The sequence below is a fragment of the Pongo abelii genome, chromosome 1, assembly GCF_028885655.2.
Source record: "Pongo abelii isolate AG06213 chromosome 1, NHGRI_mPonAbe1-v2.0_pri, whole genome shotgun sequence".
NCBI lineage: Eukaryota > Metazoa > Chordata > Mammalia > Primates > Hominidae > Pongo > Pongo abelii.
In genome coordinates this window covers 119,638,346-119,653,541 of record NC_071985.2, presented here as the reverse complement: position 1 = coordinate 119,653,541, position 15,196 = coordinate 119,638,346, and the positions used below count along the sequence as shown (strand labels likewise).

The following is a 15,196-nucleotide window of genomic DNA, read 5'->3' as shown; positions in this document are numbered from 1 at the left end:
AAACACTTTAACTGGATATTAGTGGCCAAGTAAAAAAATTAAGTAAATAAAAGACGTAGTAAATCCCTAAAACAAATTGGGGATGAGGCGTGGGAAAAGCTGCTATGTTTCCAGAATCCAATATACTTTGCCCCTGGCTTGCATGATACTGTTACAATGAACTGTTTCACTTGCAACAATCATTTCAAAGCATATACCATGCTTTCACTGTATTAAGGATTTTAACATATTTTATCTTCTTTATCCTGGTGTATCTGGGGAAGTGGTAAACAGCAAATATGAGCCTTTAAAATCTGGTGATATCTTCAAGACATTTTTGTTAGTTTGTAAGATATCTGAACAAGAAAATCTACAACAAGAGAGCCTTAAGAAATCTGATCTAATACAGATCTGATACAGATCACTTGGGCTTGGTTGTTACACAATTATACCCTGGTGTATTAGTCTCTTGCACTGCTATATACAATTAAATGAGACTGGGTAATTTATAAAGAAAAGAAGTTTAACTGGCTCACAGTTCTGTAGGCTGTACAGGAAGTGTGGCACTGGCATCAGCTTGGCTTCTGGTGAGGCCTCAGGAAGCTTTTACTCGTGGCAAAAGGCGAAGCAGGAGCAGGCACTTCACATGGCAGAAGCAGGAGTGAGAGAGAGTTGTGTAGGGGAGGTGTCACGCTATTTATTTATTTATTTAGAGACAGAGTCTCTCTCTCTCTCTTATTTATTTGTTTATTTATTTGAGACAGTCTCTCTCTGTTGCCCAGGCTGGAGTGCAGTGGTGAGATCTTGGCTCACTGCAACCTCCGCCTCCTGGTTTCAAGCAATTCTCCTGTCTCAGCCTGCTGAGGAGCTGGGATTACAGGTGCCTGCCACCATGCCTGGCTAATGATTTTATATTTTTAGTAGAGTTGGGGTTTTGCCATGTTGGCCAGACTGGTCTCAAACTCCTCACCTCAGGTGATCCACCTACCTTGGCTTCCCAAAGTGATGGGATTACAGGCATGAGCCACCACGCCCAGGCTGGAGTTCAGTGGTGCAATCATGGCTCACTGCAGCCTCAACCTCCCTGGGCTTAGAGGATCATCCCACCTCAGCCTTCCAAGTAGCTGGGACTACAGATGTGTGCCACCATGCCTGGCTAATTTTGTGTAGTTTTTGTAGAGACAGGGTCTCGCCATGTTGCCCAGGCTGGTCTTGAACTCTGGGGCTCAAGCAGTCTGCCTGCTTCAGCCTTCTAATTACTGGCATTATAGATATGAGGCACCATACCTGGCTACTGCACACTTTTTTTTTTTTTTTTTTTTTGATATGGAGTCTCCTAGGTCTGGAACTCCTGAACTCTAGTAATCTGCCCACCTCGGCCTCCCAAAGAGCTGGGATTATAGGCATGAGCCACTGCGCCTGGCTGCTCACTTTTTTTTTTTTTTTGAGACGGAGTCTTGCTCTGTTGCCCAGGCTCGAGTGCAGTGGCGCCATCTTGGCTCATTGTAACCTCCGCCTCCTGGGTTTAAGCGATTCTCCTGCCTCAGCCTCCCGAGTAGCTGGGATTACAGGCACGTGCTACCACACCCGGCTAATTTTTATATTTTTAGTAGGGATGGGGTTTCTCCATGTTGGCCAGGCTAGTCTCGAACTCCAGACCTCAGGTGATCCACCTGCCCTGGCTTTCCAAAGTGCTGGGATTACAGGTGTGAGCCACTGTGCCCGGCCAGCTGCACACTTTTAAGCCACCAGATCTCGTGAACTCGGAACATCCTCTTCCCATCAGGCTTTGGGTTATTAGATGGATTTCTGGACTAGTAATGTTCTCAGCCCCACTTGTACGTTAGACTGTTGCTTGGAGAGCTTTTACAAAATACCATTGTTGAATACACTTGGACACAGGGTGGGGAACATCACACACCAGGGCCTGTTGTGGGGTTGGGGGAGGGGGAAGGGATAGCATTAAGAGATACACCTAATGTAAATGACAAGTTAATGGATGCAGCACACCAGCGTGGCACATGTATACATATGTAACAAACCTGCACGTTGTGCACATGTACCCTAGAACTTGAAGTATAATAATAATAAAAATAAAAACATTGGCCTTATCCTAGTGATTCTCTGATTTGTTTAGTCTGGGGTGGGACTTAACTATCAATATTAATCTTCCCTAGTGAGGCTAATGTGCAGCCATGATGGAGAACCACTGAACCATAAGCAATTTTTGCTTATTGAATATTAGTTGAGGAAATCTGTGCTTTACTTAATTCTTTTTTTTTTTTTTTTTCTGAGACAGAGTCTCATTCTGTCACCTAGGCTACAGTGCAGTGGCGCAATCTCGGCTCACTGCAACCTCTGCCTCCCGGGTTCACGCCATTCTCCTGCCTCAGCCTTCCGAGTAGCTGGGCCTACAGGCACCCGCCACCATGCCCAGCTAATTTTTTATATTTTTAGTAGAGATGGGGTTTCACCGTGTTAGCCAGGATCGTCTCGATCTCCTGACCTCATGATCCACCTGTCTCGGCCTCCCAAAGTGCTGGGATTACAGGCGTGAGCCACGGTGCCCGGCATACTTAATTCTTTAAAATTATTTTCTGCTCTGAATGACCCGTTTATTTTTATAGAGATTAATGTCCTAATTATGTTTCATTATATTAAAAATGTTTTGCATTTTCCAATGTAAAACAAATAAAATCAGCACATGAGTAATCAAAGGATTACTTGTATATTAAGATAATCACTTGGTTTCCTAATGCTAGAAAATACATTTCCTTCATCTTAGATCCATGACATTTTATATGCTTTATTCTTTAAAGGTCTTTCAATCCTAATGGAAAACTGGCATTTAACCAGTTGAGAAAAGATCATATCATATTAAGTAAAGGCTTAGCAAAATGTTTTTTAGAAATACTCTGAAAGCATTCTTATATTTCCTACGCTAGAGAAAATGACTCAACACATTTATTCTGTATTATTTCAGTCATGAAAAAGGTTACAATATTCAGTTGGTGCAAATAAAAAATAAAAGCAATTTAAGTAATTACACTCTATCCAAATTATTGATTTCATGTTTGGCAGAAAAACCTGGAGAATGGAATAGTTAATTGATCTTTACTTTGTTGTAAACCAGTTTTTTAAGATATTTGTATTCTTTATCTCTTCTCCTTTTGCCCTTCCTCAGCCTTTCCCAAAAAAGACTGTAATTATGTTATTTGTAACAAATAACTGGCAGAATAATTGCCAGAATAACTAGCAGTGATTAGCAGTTTTAAAGTTAAACCATTAACAGAGGAACAATAGTGAAGTGTGGTGTAATTCAACTTGTAACTAAATTCTTGTTTTTTTGTTTGTTTGTTTTTTTGAGACAGAGTTTCATTCTTGTTGCCCAGGCTGGAGTGCAATGGTGGGATCTTGGCTCACCGCAACCTCCGCCTCCCGGGTTCAAGTGATTCTCCTGCTTCCGCCTCCCAAGTACCTGGGATTACAGTCATGTGCCACCATGCCTGGCTAATTTTGTATTTTTAGTAGAGATGGGGTTTCTTCATGTTGGTCAGGCTGGTCCTGAACTTCTGACCTCAGATGATCTGCCTGCCTTGGCCTCCCAAAGTGCTGGGATTACAGGTGTGAGCCACTGCGGCCAGCTAAATGTTTCTTAATTTTAGGCTTCTCTTACATATTTTTACGTATCTATTTCAGAATCACTATAAGAACTTTCTTCTGTAATCAAAATCTTGGTAGGTTGCAGCAGGAAAAGCATAGCCAACCCTGAGCATAGTGTGCTTATTTGAGGAGATATTATACTTGGTGCCAGGTTAAACTACATAGGCATTAAGGAATGGTGGATTACATTAATAATAAGAAACCCGATTGATGCTTGGCTTTGATTAAACCTTCTTTACCAATAATATAAGTGATAAGATGACTTATTTTATTCTCGAATAACTTCTAAAAATCTTTACAATAGGGCCGGGCGTGGTGGCTCACGCCTGTTAATCCCAGTACTTTGGGAGGCCAAGGCGGGTGGATCACGTGAGGTCAGGAGTTCCAGACTAGCCTGGCCAACGTGGTGAAACCCTGTCTCTACTAAAACAAGAATACAAAAAAATTAGCTGGGTGTGGTGGCTGGTGCCTGTAATCCCAGTAGGAGGCTGAGGCAGGAGAATCGCTTGAACCCAGAAGGTGGAGGTTGCAGTGAGCCGAGATTGCGCCACTGTACTCTAGCCTGGGCAAAAGAGCGAAACTTTGTCTCAAAAAAAAAAAAATCTTTACAATAACGTAATAATTGTAAGATATAAGTAGTTTGATACAAAGATATGAACCTAGAAAATGCTGGTACCTAAAAAGTGCTCACTAGTAGTGATGGAAAATGTCATAGCTTTCTGCATATTTTCTTGTTTTTTTTTTTTTTTTTTTTGAGACAGAGTTTCATTCTTGTTGCCCAGGCTGGAGTGCAATGGCACCATCTCAGCTCACTGCAGCCTCCACCTCCCGGGTCCAAGCGATTCTCCTGTCTCAGCCTCCTGAGTAGCAGGGATTACAGGCGCCCGCCACTATGCCTGGCTAATTTTTGGTAGTTTTAGTAGAGATAGGGTTTCATCATGTTGGCCAGGCTGGTCTTGAACTCCTGACCTCAGTTGATCTGCCAGCCTGGGCCTCCCAAAGTGCTGTGATTACAGGTGTGAGCCACCATGCCTAGCCAGCTTTCTGCATATTTTCATATATAAGCAGAAACCTCTGTTCCACTATTACTGAACTATTATTCTAAATGGGGGCAGGAAAGACAGATATTAAAAACATGGATAGGAGTGGTATTCCATGGTTTTGTACTGCTCACTAAAAATTCAGCTCTGTTCATTTGAAATTTGAAAGCCAGACACTAGGTTCTAAAGTGGAATTTACGATTTCATACATCAGTCTAAAAAAACAGTCTAGTATATTTGTATTTTTCACTATCTTTCTGAGGTAGCTTACTGATTAGGAAGGCAAAATGACGTGGAGTTGGTAAGTTTTTCTTGTTCCTTGTCAAGTGTCATAATTAACCAGATTTGGTCAATTTATGGTATTATTCTGAAAACATTTGGTAGGAAGAATTCCAATCTCAGAAAAGTAACAAAATTAAAATCTTATTTCTGGTTGTGTGTGGTGGCTCATGCCTGTAATCCCAGCACTTTGGGAAGCTGAGGAAGGAGGAATGCTTGAGTCCAGGATTTTGGAACCAGCCTGGGCAACATAACGAGACCCTGTCTCTACAAGAAATAAAAAAATCATCCTGGCTAACACGGTGAAACCCCGTCTCTACTAAAAATACAAAAAAATACAAAAAAAAAAAATTAGCCGGGCGTGGTGGCGGGCGCCTGCAGTCCCAGCTACTCAGGAGGGTGAGGCAGGAGAATGGCATGAACCCGATAGGCAGAGCTTGCAGTGAGCCGAGATCGCGCCACTGCACTCCACCTGGGTGACAGAGCGTGACTCTTGTCTCAAAAAAAAAAAAAAGAAATAAAAAATTAGCTGGGTGCAGTGGCACATGGCTGTAGTCCCAGGTACTTGGGAAGCTGAGGTGGCAGAATTGTTTGAGCCTGGGGGTTAAGGTGAGCCATGATCAAGCCACTGCACTCAGCCTGGGCAACAGAGTGAGACCCTGTCTTGAAAAATAAAATCTTATTTCCTGGTACATTCTAGGTTAAAGATATATTTAAATAAATTAATACCCATGGTAAATTTTTTTTTGTTTGTTTTTGGAGACGGAGTCTCACTCTGCTGCCCAGGCTGGAGTGCAGTGGCACGATCTCGGCTCACTGCAACCTCTGCTCCCTGGGTTCAAGCGATTCTCCTTCCTCAGCCTCCTGAGTAGCTGGGATTACAGGTGTCTGCCACCACACCCAGCTAATTTTTGTATTTTTAGTAGAGACGAGGTTTCACCATCTTGGCCAGGCTGGTCTTGAACTCCTGACCTGGTGATCCACCTGCTTCGGCTTCCCAAAGTGCTGGGACTACACACTTGGCATTTTTTTTTTTTTTTTTTTTTTTTTTTTTGAGATTGAGTCTCACTCTGTTACCCAGGCTGGAGTGCAGTGGCGTGATCTCAGCTCACTGCAACCTCTGTCGCCCAGGTTCGAGCAATTCCCCTGCCTCAGCCTCCCAAGTAGCTGGGATTACAGACTTGTACCACCATGTCCAGCTAATTTTTGTATTTTCAGCAGAGACAGGATTTCACCATGTTGGCCAGGCTGGAGCCCATGATAAACTATTAAAATGGTACAAAACATTTAAAGTGGAACAGTAACAAGTTCCTTTGTCTTACCTAAAGAAAATTCACTGTTAATTGTTTCCTGGATTGCTTCCAAAGTTTTACACATACATCTATCTTTTTTTCCTTTTCTTTAAAAGCACACAAAACCATACTATGTGTGTAACTCTCTGTATTACTGTTTTTATTGACCGCAGATAATTCCATTGTATGGGACTTGCATAAATTATTTAGCTGATCTCATCTTGATAAGCATATAGGTTTCTTTTTATGATTTTGTTATTATAGTAATTTCCTGGTAGATATCTTTTCATAACTATAGGTATATATACAGAGTAGATTCTTAGAAATGGTGTCACTGGGTAATTCTGAAACATCAAATTTTATGATGTATATACATACTCCAGTAATTTGACCAAATCTTTGATGAGCTGACTTGTTACCGGCATCTCTCAGAAAATTAGGATTCAGAAGCAATATTTAGATTACTATTTCAATAAGTTAATTAGGGGAGTAGTCCCAATTAAGGTTTTATATTCTTTTTACATATATTCTTTTAATCTTCTAAGCAATCTGGTAAGCGTGGTACTAATACTCTTATTTTACTGTAGAAGAGACTGAAGTTGAGGTTCAGTGACTTGCCCAATGTCCCAAAACTGGGCATGCTAAGATTGTATTTTTAAATGTATCTGTAGAATTAATATTTTCTGTTTTTTTATTGTTGTTACATTCCCTAGTAAAACAATATTTTTAATTATTAAGAACTCAAGGAGCTGGGTGCGGTGGCTTACGCCTATAATCCCAGCAATTTGGGAGGCTGAGGCAGGTGGATCACAGGTCAGGAGTTCGAGACCAGCCTGACCAACATGGTGAAATGCCAGCTCTACTAAAAATGCAAAATTAGCTGACGTGGTGGAGCATGCCTGTAATCCCAGCTACTCGGGAGGCTGAGGCAGAAGAATCACTTGAACCCGGGAGGTGGAGGTTGCAGTGAGCCGAGATCGCGCCATTGCACTCCAGCCTGGGCAACAAGAGCAAAATTCCATCTCAAAAAAAACAAAAACAAACAAAAAACCTCAAGGAAAGATAAAGGAAGAAAATAAAACATGCCCCTTATTCTTGAAATGAATGTTCCTATCTTCATACTACTTCTAACTTGTTTTCTCTTTTTGGAGACAAGGTCTCCCTCTGTCACCAAGGCTGGTGAGCATAGCTCACTGTAACCTCAAACTCCTGGGCTCAAGCGATCCTCCCCTCTCGGCCTCCTGAGTAGCTGGGACTACAGGTGTGTGCCACCATGGCCACCTAATTTTTATTTTTTATTGAGATGAGGTCTCACTATGTTGCCCAAGCTGGCCTTGAACTCCTGGCCTCAAGCGATCCTTCCACCTTGGTCTCCCAAAGTGCTGGGATTACAGGTGTGGGCCACCATGTCCAGCACCTCTGACTTAAAATTCATATAAAAAGTATTGTATGGTGTATTACAAATAAGCAGCGCAAATGAAATATAGAAAGTTTAATTTGGAACAGCTTTATGCTTCAAGCTATAATACAATCTTATTTATCCTGAAGATCTTTTTTTTTTTTTTTTTTTTTTTGAGACGGAGTCTCGCTCTGTCACCCAGACTGGAGTGCAGTGGCCCGATCTCTGCTCACTGCAAGCTCTGTCTCCCGGGTTCACGCCATTCTCCTGCCTCAGCCTCCCAAGTAGCTGGGACTGCAGGTGCCCGCCACCACGCTGGCTAATTTTTTGTATTTTTAGTAGAGATGGGGTTTCACCATGTTAGCCAGGATGGTCTCGATCTCCTGACCTCGTGATCCGCCAGCCTCAGCATCCCAAAGTGCTGGGATTATAGGCGTGAACCACTGTGCCCGGCCTATCCTGAAGATCTTTACCTAATGTTTATCCAATATAGCTAGCCATTTCTAGTTCAACCACAAAGCAAAAATGCTTCCAGGAAGCATTTATTCACAGAAAAGACTCAGATCTCATTTACTCCTAATTCAGATAGTTCTAACAGGAGCTGGGGTCTCCTAGCCTATGACAATTGATTAGAAACAAATTTTGTAAAAAGTTAAGTAGCCTGTTACAGAAAGGAAGACTGAAAGTTCCAAGAAGTGAGAGCTTTTAGTGTAAAGCTGTTAGTTGTAGAGGAAAAGCCAACTTACAAGAGGAGACAATTTTCAGAGTTGTTTTAGAATTCTTGTGTTTAGTTCCGTTTACTCCAAGAATACTCAAGATCATAGGCATGTTAAATCACAGTATGGTAATTGATTATAATGGTAACCCTGAGTTTTTTTTTTTTTGAGACAGTTTCACTCTTGTTGCTCAGGCTGGTGTGCAGTGGCACCATCTTGGCTCACTGCAACCTCCGCCTCCTGTTCAAGCGATTCTCCTGTCTCAGCCTCTGAGTAACTGGGATTATAGCCACGTACCACCACACCTGGCTAATTTTTTGTATTTTTAGTAGAGATGGAGTTTTACCATGTTGGCCAGGCTGGTCTTGAACTCCTGACCTCAGGCGATCCACCTGCCTCTGCCTCCCAAAGTGCTGTGATCACAGGCGTGAGCCACCGTGCCCAGCTGAGTATTATTTTTAAAACTAAATTATGCTAGGTACACTCTTAACAAGGCAAGGATTTCCATTCACAAAAGGGAGTGTAAATTATGCGGGCTAAATGAAGCACTGTCATACCCAAAATATTAGATACAGTATTTTCTTATGCTTTAACTTTTACAAAGGGCCTCTTTGTCAGAAGTTGCTGAAGTTCCCAGTTCAGCCTATTATTGCTGCATATTCTTGAAAACAAAATTGTTGATGATTCAGATGTATGTGTGACTATGCAGAAGAAAACCCCTCCATTTCTGTTGCTGTAGGACTTCGTGGCAATTAGCTTGCTGAACTTGATTTTCTCTTCGAACTGTTGTGATTGCTCTGTACATCCTATAAATAATTTACTCCTGATGGTACTGAACGACTACCTTAATGGCACCTCTGGCTCCACATGATATCAAGGACATTAATAATTCATCATTTATTACAGCTATATCCCTGTAGATTAGCATGAGTGGGAACTGAGTTTACAACATTGAGATCAGGCCCTCTGAGAGACCTTTACTCCTCTGTCATCATATCTATAAATATTCAGATATTAGTGGTGTTAGAAAATAAAGGAAAGACTGTTACAAAGCTAGACTTTAGGTTAAGTTTATTAAGCATTAGGTTTACAGCCTGGGCAACATAGGGAGACCCCATTTCTACAAAACAGAATAAATCAGCTGGGCTTGATGGCATTTGCCTGTGGTCCCAGCTGTAAGGAGACAGAGGTAGGAGCATTGCTTGAGCCTGGGAGGTCAAGGCTGCAGTGAGGTGTGATCTCACCACTGCATTTCGGCCTAGGCAACAGAGCTTTAGATTACTTCAAGTTCTTAAGTACATTTTAAGGATGTTTGAAAGAGAGTTCTCCATTTCAGGACTCCTGCTTTTTAAAAAAAAATTATGCAAACCACCTGGAATTAATGGACATTGGGAAGAATAGTGAGAGACTTCAATTTTTAAAATCATCCAAATCCGTATTACAAGAGTTTTAAATCTGATATTTGAAGTCTTCATTTATTTATTTATTTTTAATTTTTTAATTTTTTTTGGGATGGACTCTAGCTCAGTCACCCAGGCTGGAGTGCAGTGGCACGATCGCAGCTCACTGCAACCTCCACCTCCTGGGTTCAAGCGATTCTCCTGCCTCAGCCTCCTGAGTAGCTGGGATTACAGGTGCCTGCCACCATGCCTGGCTAATTTTTGTATTTTTAGTAGAGTTGGGGTTTCACCATGCTGGCCAGGCTTGTCTCGAACTCCTGACCTCAGGTGATCCACCCGCCTCGGCCTCCCAAAGTGCTGGGATTACAGGTGTGAGCCACTGCGCCTGGTCCTGAAGTCTTCATATTTTAGTCTTCTGTCTTTTGGGAGGTACTTTTAAAAAAAGGAAAGGCATGCTTATGGGGAACAAGAGTATACCTGTGCACTCCTGTGTGCGCATGTCATTTGATTAAATTCCAGAGTGAAATTAGGCGTAAAAGCTAATTTACCCATTCGCAGTAAAGGAGAATAGTAGAGTTGATGTTGAATTTTCTTACAGTTTTGTACTGATGTTGATGTATATTAGTTGCTTTCTATGATAGTACTACTTTGGGAATATATTTCAGTTCACCTTTAGTGTTTTTTAATCTTACTAAATGTGGGTTTGTTTTAGAAGGGTTTAGAGAGCCTCATTATATGGGGCTCTGACCTATGAGGCTGTTTGAAAGCATATATCCTTTCAACAACATTATCTGGTACAGAGGCTGCAAAGTATTTCAGGTATCCTTTGGGTTGCATTGAAAAGCCTATAGGTTCTTCAAAGATAGGAGAAAATTACTCTTTCCCAAAACAGAGGACACTGGACAGTTTTCACTAATACCAAATACTAAGTTATTTATAACGTATAAATTGAGTTTAATTTTATTGCTTTCGATTTCTTTAATAATTATTTTCTTTAAAAATGATTATGTGGGTCAATGATTATGGACATTCGTAGGAGAACTCTATGGGATGAGTACAGTCAAAAGTTACATTGCCAGGAAGATTTAGGGTTGGGAAAGGCATTATGAACACTGTTAGGATTAAAATGAAAGCCCTTAATCTGGAAGGGGAAAGCTGCTAAGTTATAGTAGTCACCAGATACAAAATTAGATCATATTATGCTAGCCTGCTACACAGATGATATTAGCTCTTCATTTGCCAGACAAACCAGCTTGGAGTAGAATATAGAATATCTAACTTAAATTAGAACAGTTGAATTTCTCCTTGAGTCAGAACACCACAAAACAACAACACAAAACATCTTTTCACTTATATTTTTATACAAGTGTATGTGTTTGTTGTTTAGTAGCAAGTGTGACTTGGATGAAGTATCTGAATATGAGATTTTTATATGTAGTGAATTCATATTTTTATCTTTTATATTTTCCGACACCCTCCTCCATTCATGAGTGTCCTTGAGCTGATACCTTGTGCCAGACATCTTGGAATATTTTAGAACTGTTGTGGAAAAGTGATGGTTTAACACACAGCTTTAGTTATGTCATGGTGTAAATTAAGCTCTTAAATGAAAGTGGCTAGCTTTTACAGATGGGCCGGCATGAATCTAGCTGAGAACAAATTGTTCTAATGTGATAGAGACATTATTCAAAGCTGCATGCATCTGTCAACTGCCTATGGTGGCATAGTCAGATAAAGTGATCTGTAATGTTTCTGTAATGTGTCCCTGTTGCTAGCCATATTGTAACATATAGTACATCTTTTAGGCAGACAGCTTGTGTGGGCTGCATTCCACCTCAGCCTTGTAAAGATGCCAGAGCATCAAGGTGAATTTTTAAAGCCTATTTAACTATTTAGACTTGACTAATTTTAGTGAAATGTCTACTGTATCTAATAAAGTATTTGCTAGAAGTGAGATGAAATTTCAGATTTATAACTTTTATTAGTTGTGTGACCTTAGATTGGCCAATCAGTAATCTTTCTGTGCCTGTTTCCATATTAGGAAGGTGAGTATTTTAAAAGTATTTGCCTCATAAGATTGTTGTGGGGATTTAGCCAGTTAATATGTGTCAAGTGCATAGAAGAATGCCTGCCTTAATAAATGCTAGCCCCCAATGCCGTCATTATTATTAACATAATTTGGAGTGAGATTAATTTCCTCTTCCTGAAGGTGGATTGCTTTTTTTTTTGGAGACAGAGTCTTGCTGTGTCACCGAGGCTGGAGTGCAGTGGTGCGATCTTGGCTCACTACAACCTCCGCCTCAAGGGTTCAAGCGATTCTTCTGCCTCAGCCTCCCAAGTAGCTGGGATTACAGGTGCGTGCCACCACGCCTGGCTAATTTTTTTTGTATTTTTAGTAGAGACGGATTTCACTACGTTGGCCAGGCTGGTCTTGAACTCCTGACCTCGGGTGATCCACCTGCCTTGGCCTCCCAAAGTGCTGGGATTACAGGCGTGAGCCACCATGCCTGGTCTTTTTTTTTTTTTTAAAGGAAGACCACATCCCTATCAAGGATGTGGTCAACTTCAATTTTAATTTAGAAGCTCACCATTTTGACTTGCGAAATATATCTTCAAATGTATTTACAGTTAAGGCTTAATACATAATCACTACAGGGAATAAAGAAACTCTCTAAATACTGCTATGGAATGATCTAAGATGTATTATTGAGTGAAAAAAGCAAGGGGCAAAATAATGTGTAAATTCTTCTGTCATTTCTGTAAAAATTTGCTGTACGTGCATAAAATATCCAGAAGTCTGCACAAGAAATGGCATATTTTCATTTGTTGTTACTGGGAAGGGGAATTGGGTGGCTGGAGACAAAAGTGGGAGACTTTTTACACTTTTTGATTATTGGACCATGTGAATGTATTCCCAAACTCGGAAGCTACACACACATATATAAATACACACACACGTAAAGTAAAATAGCTATTTTGAAATTCAGATACATTTTTATTAATCCTTTATAAACATTCTTGTTTGTCTATACTACTCAAATTGACATTTAAGAGGACTTCTATTTTTTTTTTTTATTAAAAAATTTTTTTTGGCTGGGTGTGGTGGCTTATGCTTGTATACCCAGCACTTTGGGAGGCTGAGATGGCCAGATCACGAGGTCAGGCGATCGAGACCATCCTGGCTAACACGGCGAAACCCTGTCTCTACTAAAAATACAAAAAAATTAGCCGGGTGTGGTGGCGGGCGCCTGTAGTCCTAGCTACTCGGGAGGCTGAGGCAGGAGGATGGCGTGAACCTGGGAGGTGGAGCTTGCAGTGAGCCAAGATCTCACCACTGTACTCCAGCCTGGGCGACAGAGCGAGACTCCGTCTCAAAAAAAAAAAAAAAAAAAAAAATTTTTTTTTTTTGAGACGGAGTCTCGCTCTGTCACCTACGCTGGAGTGCAGTGACGTGAACTCAGCTCACTGCAACCTCTGCCTCCCGGGTTCAAGTAATTCTCCTGCCTCAGCCTCCCGAGTAGCTGGGATTACAGGCGAGTGCCACCACACCTGGCTAATATTTGTATTTTTAGTAGAGATGGGGTTTCACCAGGTGAGTCTTGAATTCCTGACCTCAGATGATCCGCCACACCTGGCTAATATTTGTATTTTTAGTAGAGATGGTGTTTGCCAGGTGAGTCTTGAACTCCTGACCTCAGGTGATTCGCCTGCCTCAGCCTCCCCAAGTGCCAGGATTACAGGCATGAGCCACTGTACCTGGCCAAGAGAACTTTTAGTATTTCTGTTTAGTTTCTTTTTTTTTCTGTAGGTCTACTTTCCAGCACTAAACTAAGAATGATATTTTGTCCTCTTTCAGGGATTTGAGTCATAATCGGTTGTCTAACTGGAACATCAGCTTGGAATCAAAAACATTACAGGAAGTGTAAGTTATTTTTATTTATTTAAAGTTATGTTAAATTCCTGAGGGAACTTAATAAATTGTGATTTGTGGGATGTTCAATCCAGAGATGCCATAAAAAAATTGAAGGAAAAAATTAGTTAAAAGAAATTATTTGAAAATCTAAAATGTTTTCTTTGGCTTTGTTATTATCAGACTGTCTTGGCATTGGATTGGTGATTTCAAGTTGCAGACTGTGGGGGAAATATTTTACCTTCATGGGGCTAAAAGTAAGATTTACGCCTCTTCAGAGTAAATATGTTTTGATTTTGGCCAAGTTTTCAGCCAGTGAAACTCTACTGTATAACCTTTTTAAATGTCTTGACATGTTATCTAAGATTGGGAGCATCATATCTAAAGTAGATTTATATGAAATAGAGTATTCTTGATATCGTATGAGAATGTAATGGTTGATAGAATTAAGTTTTTCTCTTAACAACTAAAGTTTTTCCTTTAATACTGAGATGTATTATGTAATTTTGGAGGGAGTTTTCTAAGATATTATTAATATTAGTTTTTGCATTGTTACATTCCTAGAGCATTGTTACATTCCTAGAGGCACGGCCATTAAGGTATATAGGCCTATTTGCCTCTACACTTAACACCCTCGGAACCCTGAGATTTACTTTCCCTTTTAATTCTTTGCTGACAGGGATAACTTCTTCATGCTCATTGTCTCTGCATTCTCTCCTTCTGGCCCCAGATTCATTGCTTCTAATGTGTTGTGGATGAGTACACAGTTGACAAGTTTGTTAGCTGAAAGAGTAGGCACTGAGGAAAGGCCTGAAAATGCTTCAGTGGGAAGTGCATGAGCTTTATTGCATGGACTTTGTAACTTTGGTTGGTTTCCTGAAGGTCTTTACTTCTGGTTTCTTTTCTGTGTTCTAGATTGTTGAGGTTGTTCAGTGACTAAAAACCAGGTTAATGAAATGTGATTGTATTAGATTTGCTACTAAAACATTTGAGACAAACTGTTTAAAGGGCTGCTGGGATCAGATGCAACATGTTATGTTATCTGTAAAATTAGTCATAGATTCCATCTCTGGGTGGGCTGATAAATTTCATCTGTGGTCTCAAGTAACACTCTCTAACATTTGTATAGCTTTAGAAAAAAAATATACATTCGTATGCGTGTGTTTATATATATTTAGAGAAAGAGAGATCTGGATGGACTGATTATGCCTTCTTTGTTTAAGGACTCAAATTAGCTGTCATAAACCCAACTTATTCAAAGAACTTTGCTTGAACTAACAATATTTAATGTGCAAAATACTTCGTAGCCTTTCTGATATTAATATCAATAGTAGATCAACACTATGAAAACACATTTCTTGGCCAGCATGGTGGCTTATGCCGGTAATCCCAGTACGTTGGGAGGCCAAGGTGGGCGGATCACCTGAGGTCAGGAGTTTGAGATGGCCAACATGGTGAAACCTGTCTCTACTAAAAATACAAAATTAGCCAGGCGTGATGGTGCATGCCTGTAATCCC

At 40.6% G+C, this 15,196-nt stretch overlaps 1 protein-coding gene across 3 annotated transcripts in view; it reads left to right on the top strand.

The window, feature by feature from the left end:
• Positions 1 to 15,196, top strand: part of LRIG2 (leucine rich repeats and immunoglobulin like domains 2) — a 178,913-nt gene that overhangs the window by 126,434 nt on the left and 37,283 nt on the right. For all 3 annotated transcript variants that reach the window (XM_054529213.1, XM_024234771.3, XM_063718059.1), the window contains exon 2: positions 13,625 to 13,690. Coding sequence is in view for 1 of the 3 variants with exons in the window: in XM_024234771.3 (XP_024090539.2) it covers positions 13,625 to 13,690 (66 nt within the window). In the remaining 2 variants the exon portion in view is untranslated. The remainder of the gene's footprint in view (positions 1 to 13,624; positions 13,691 to 15,196) is intronic.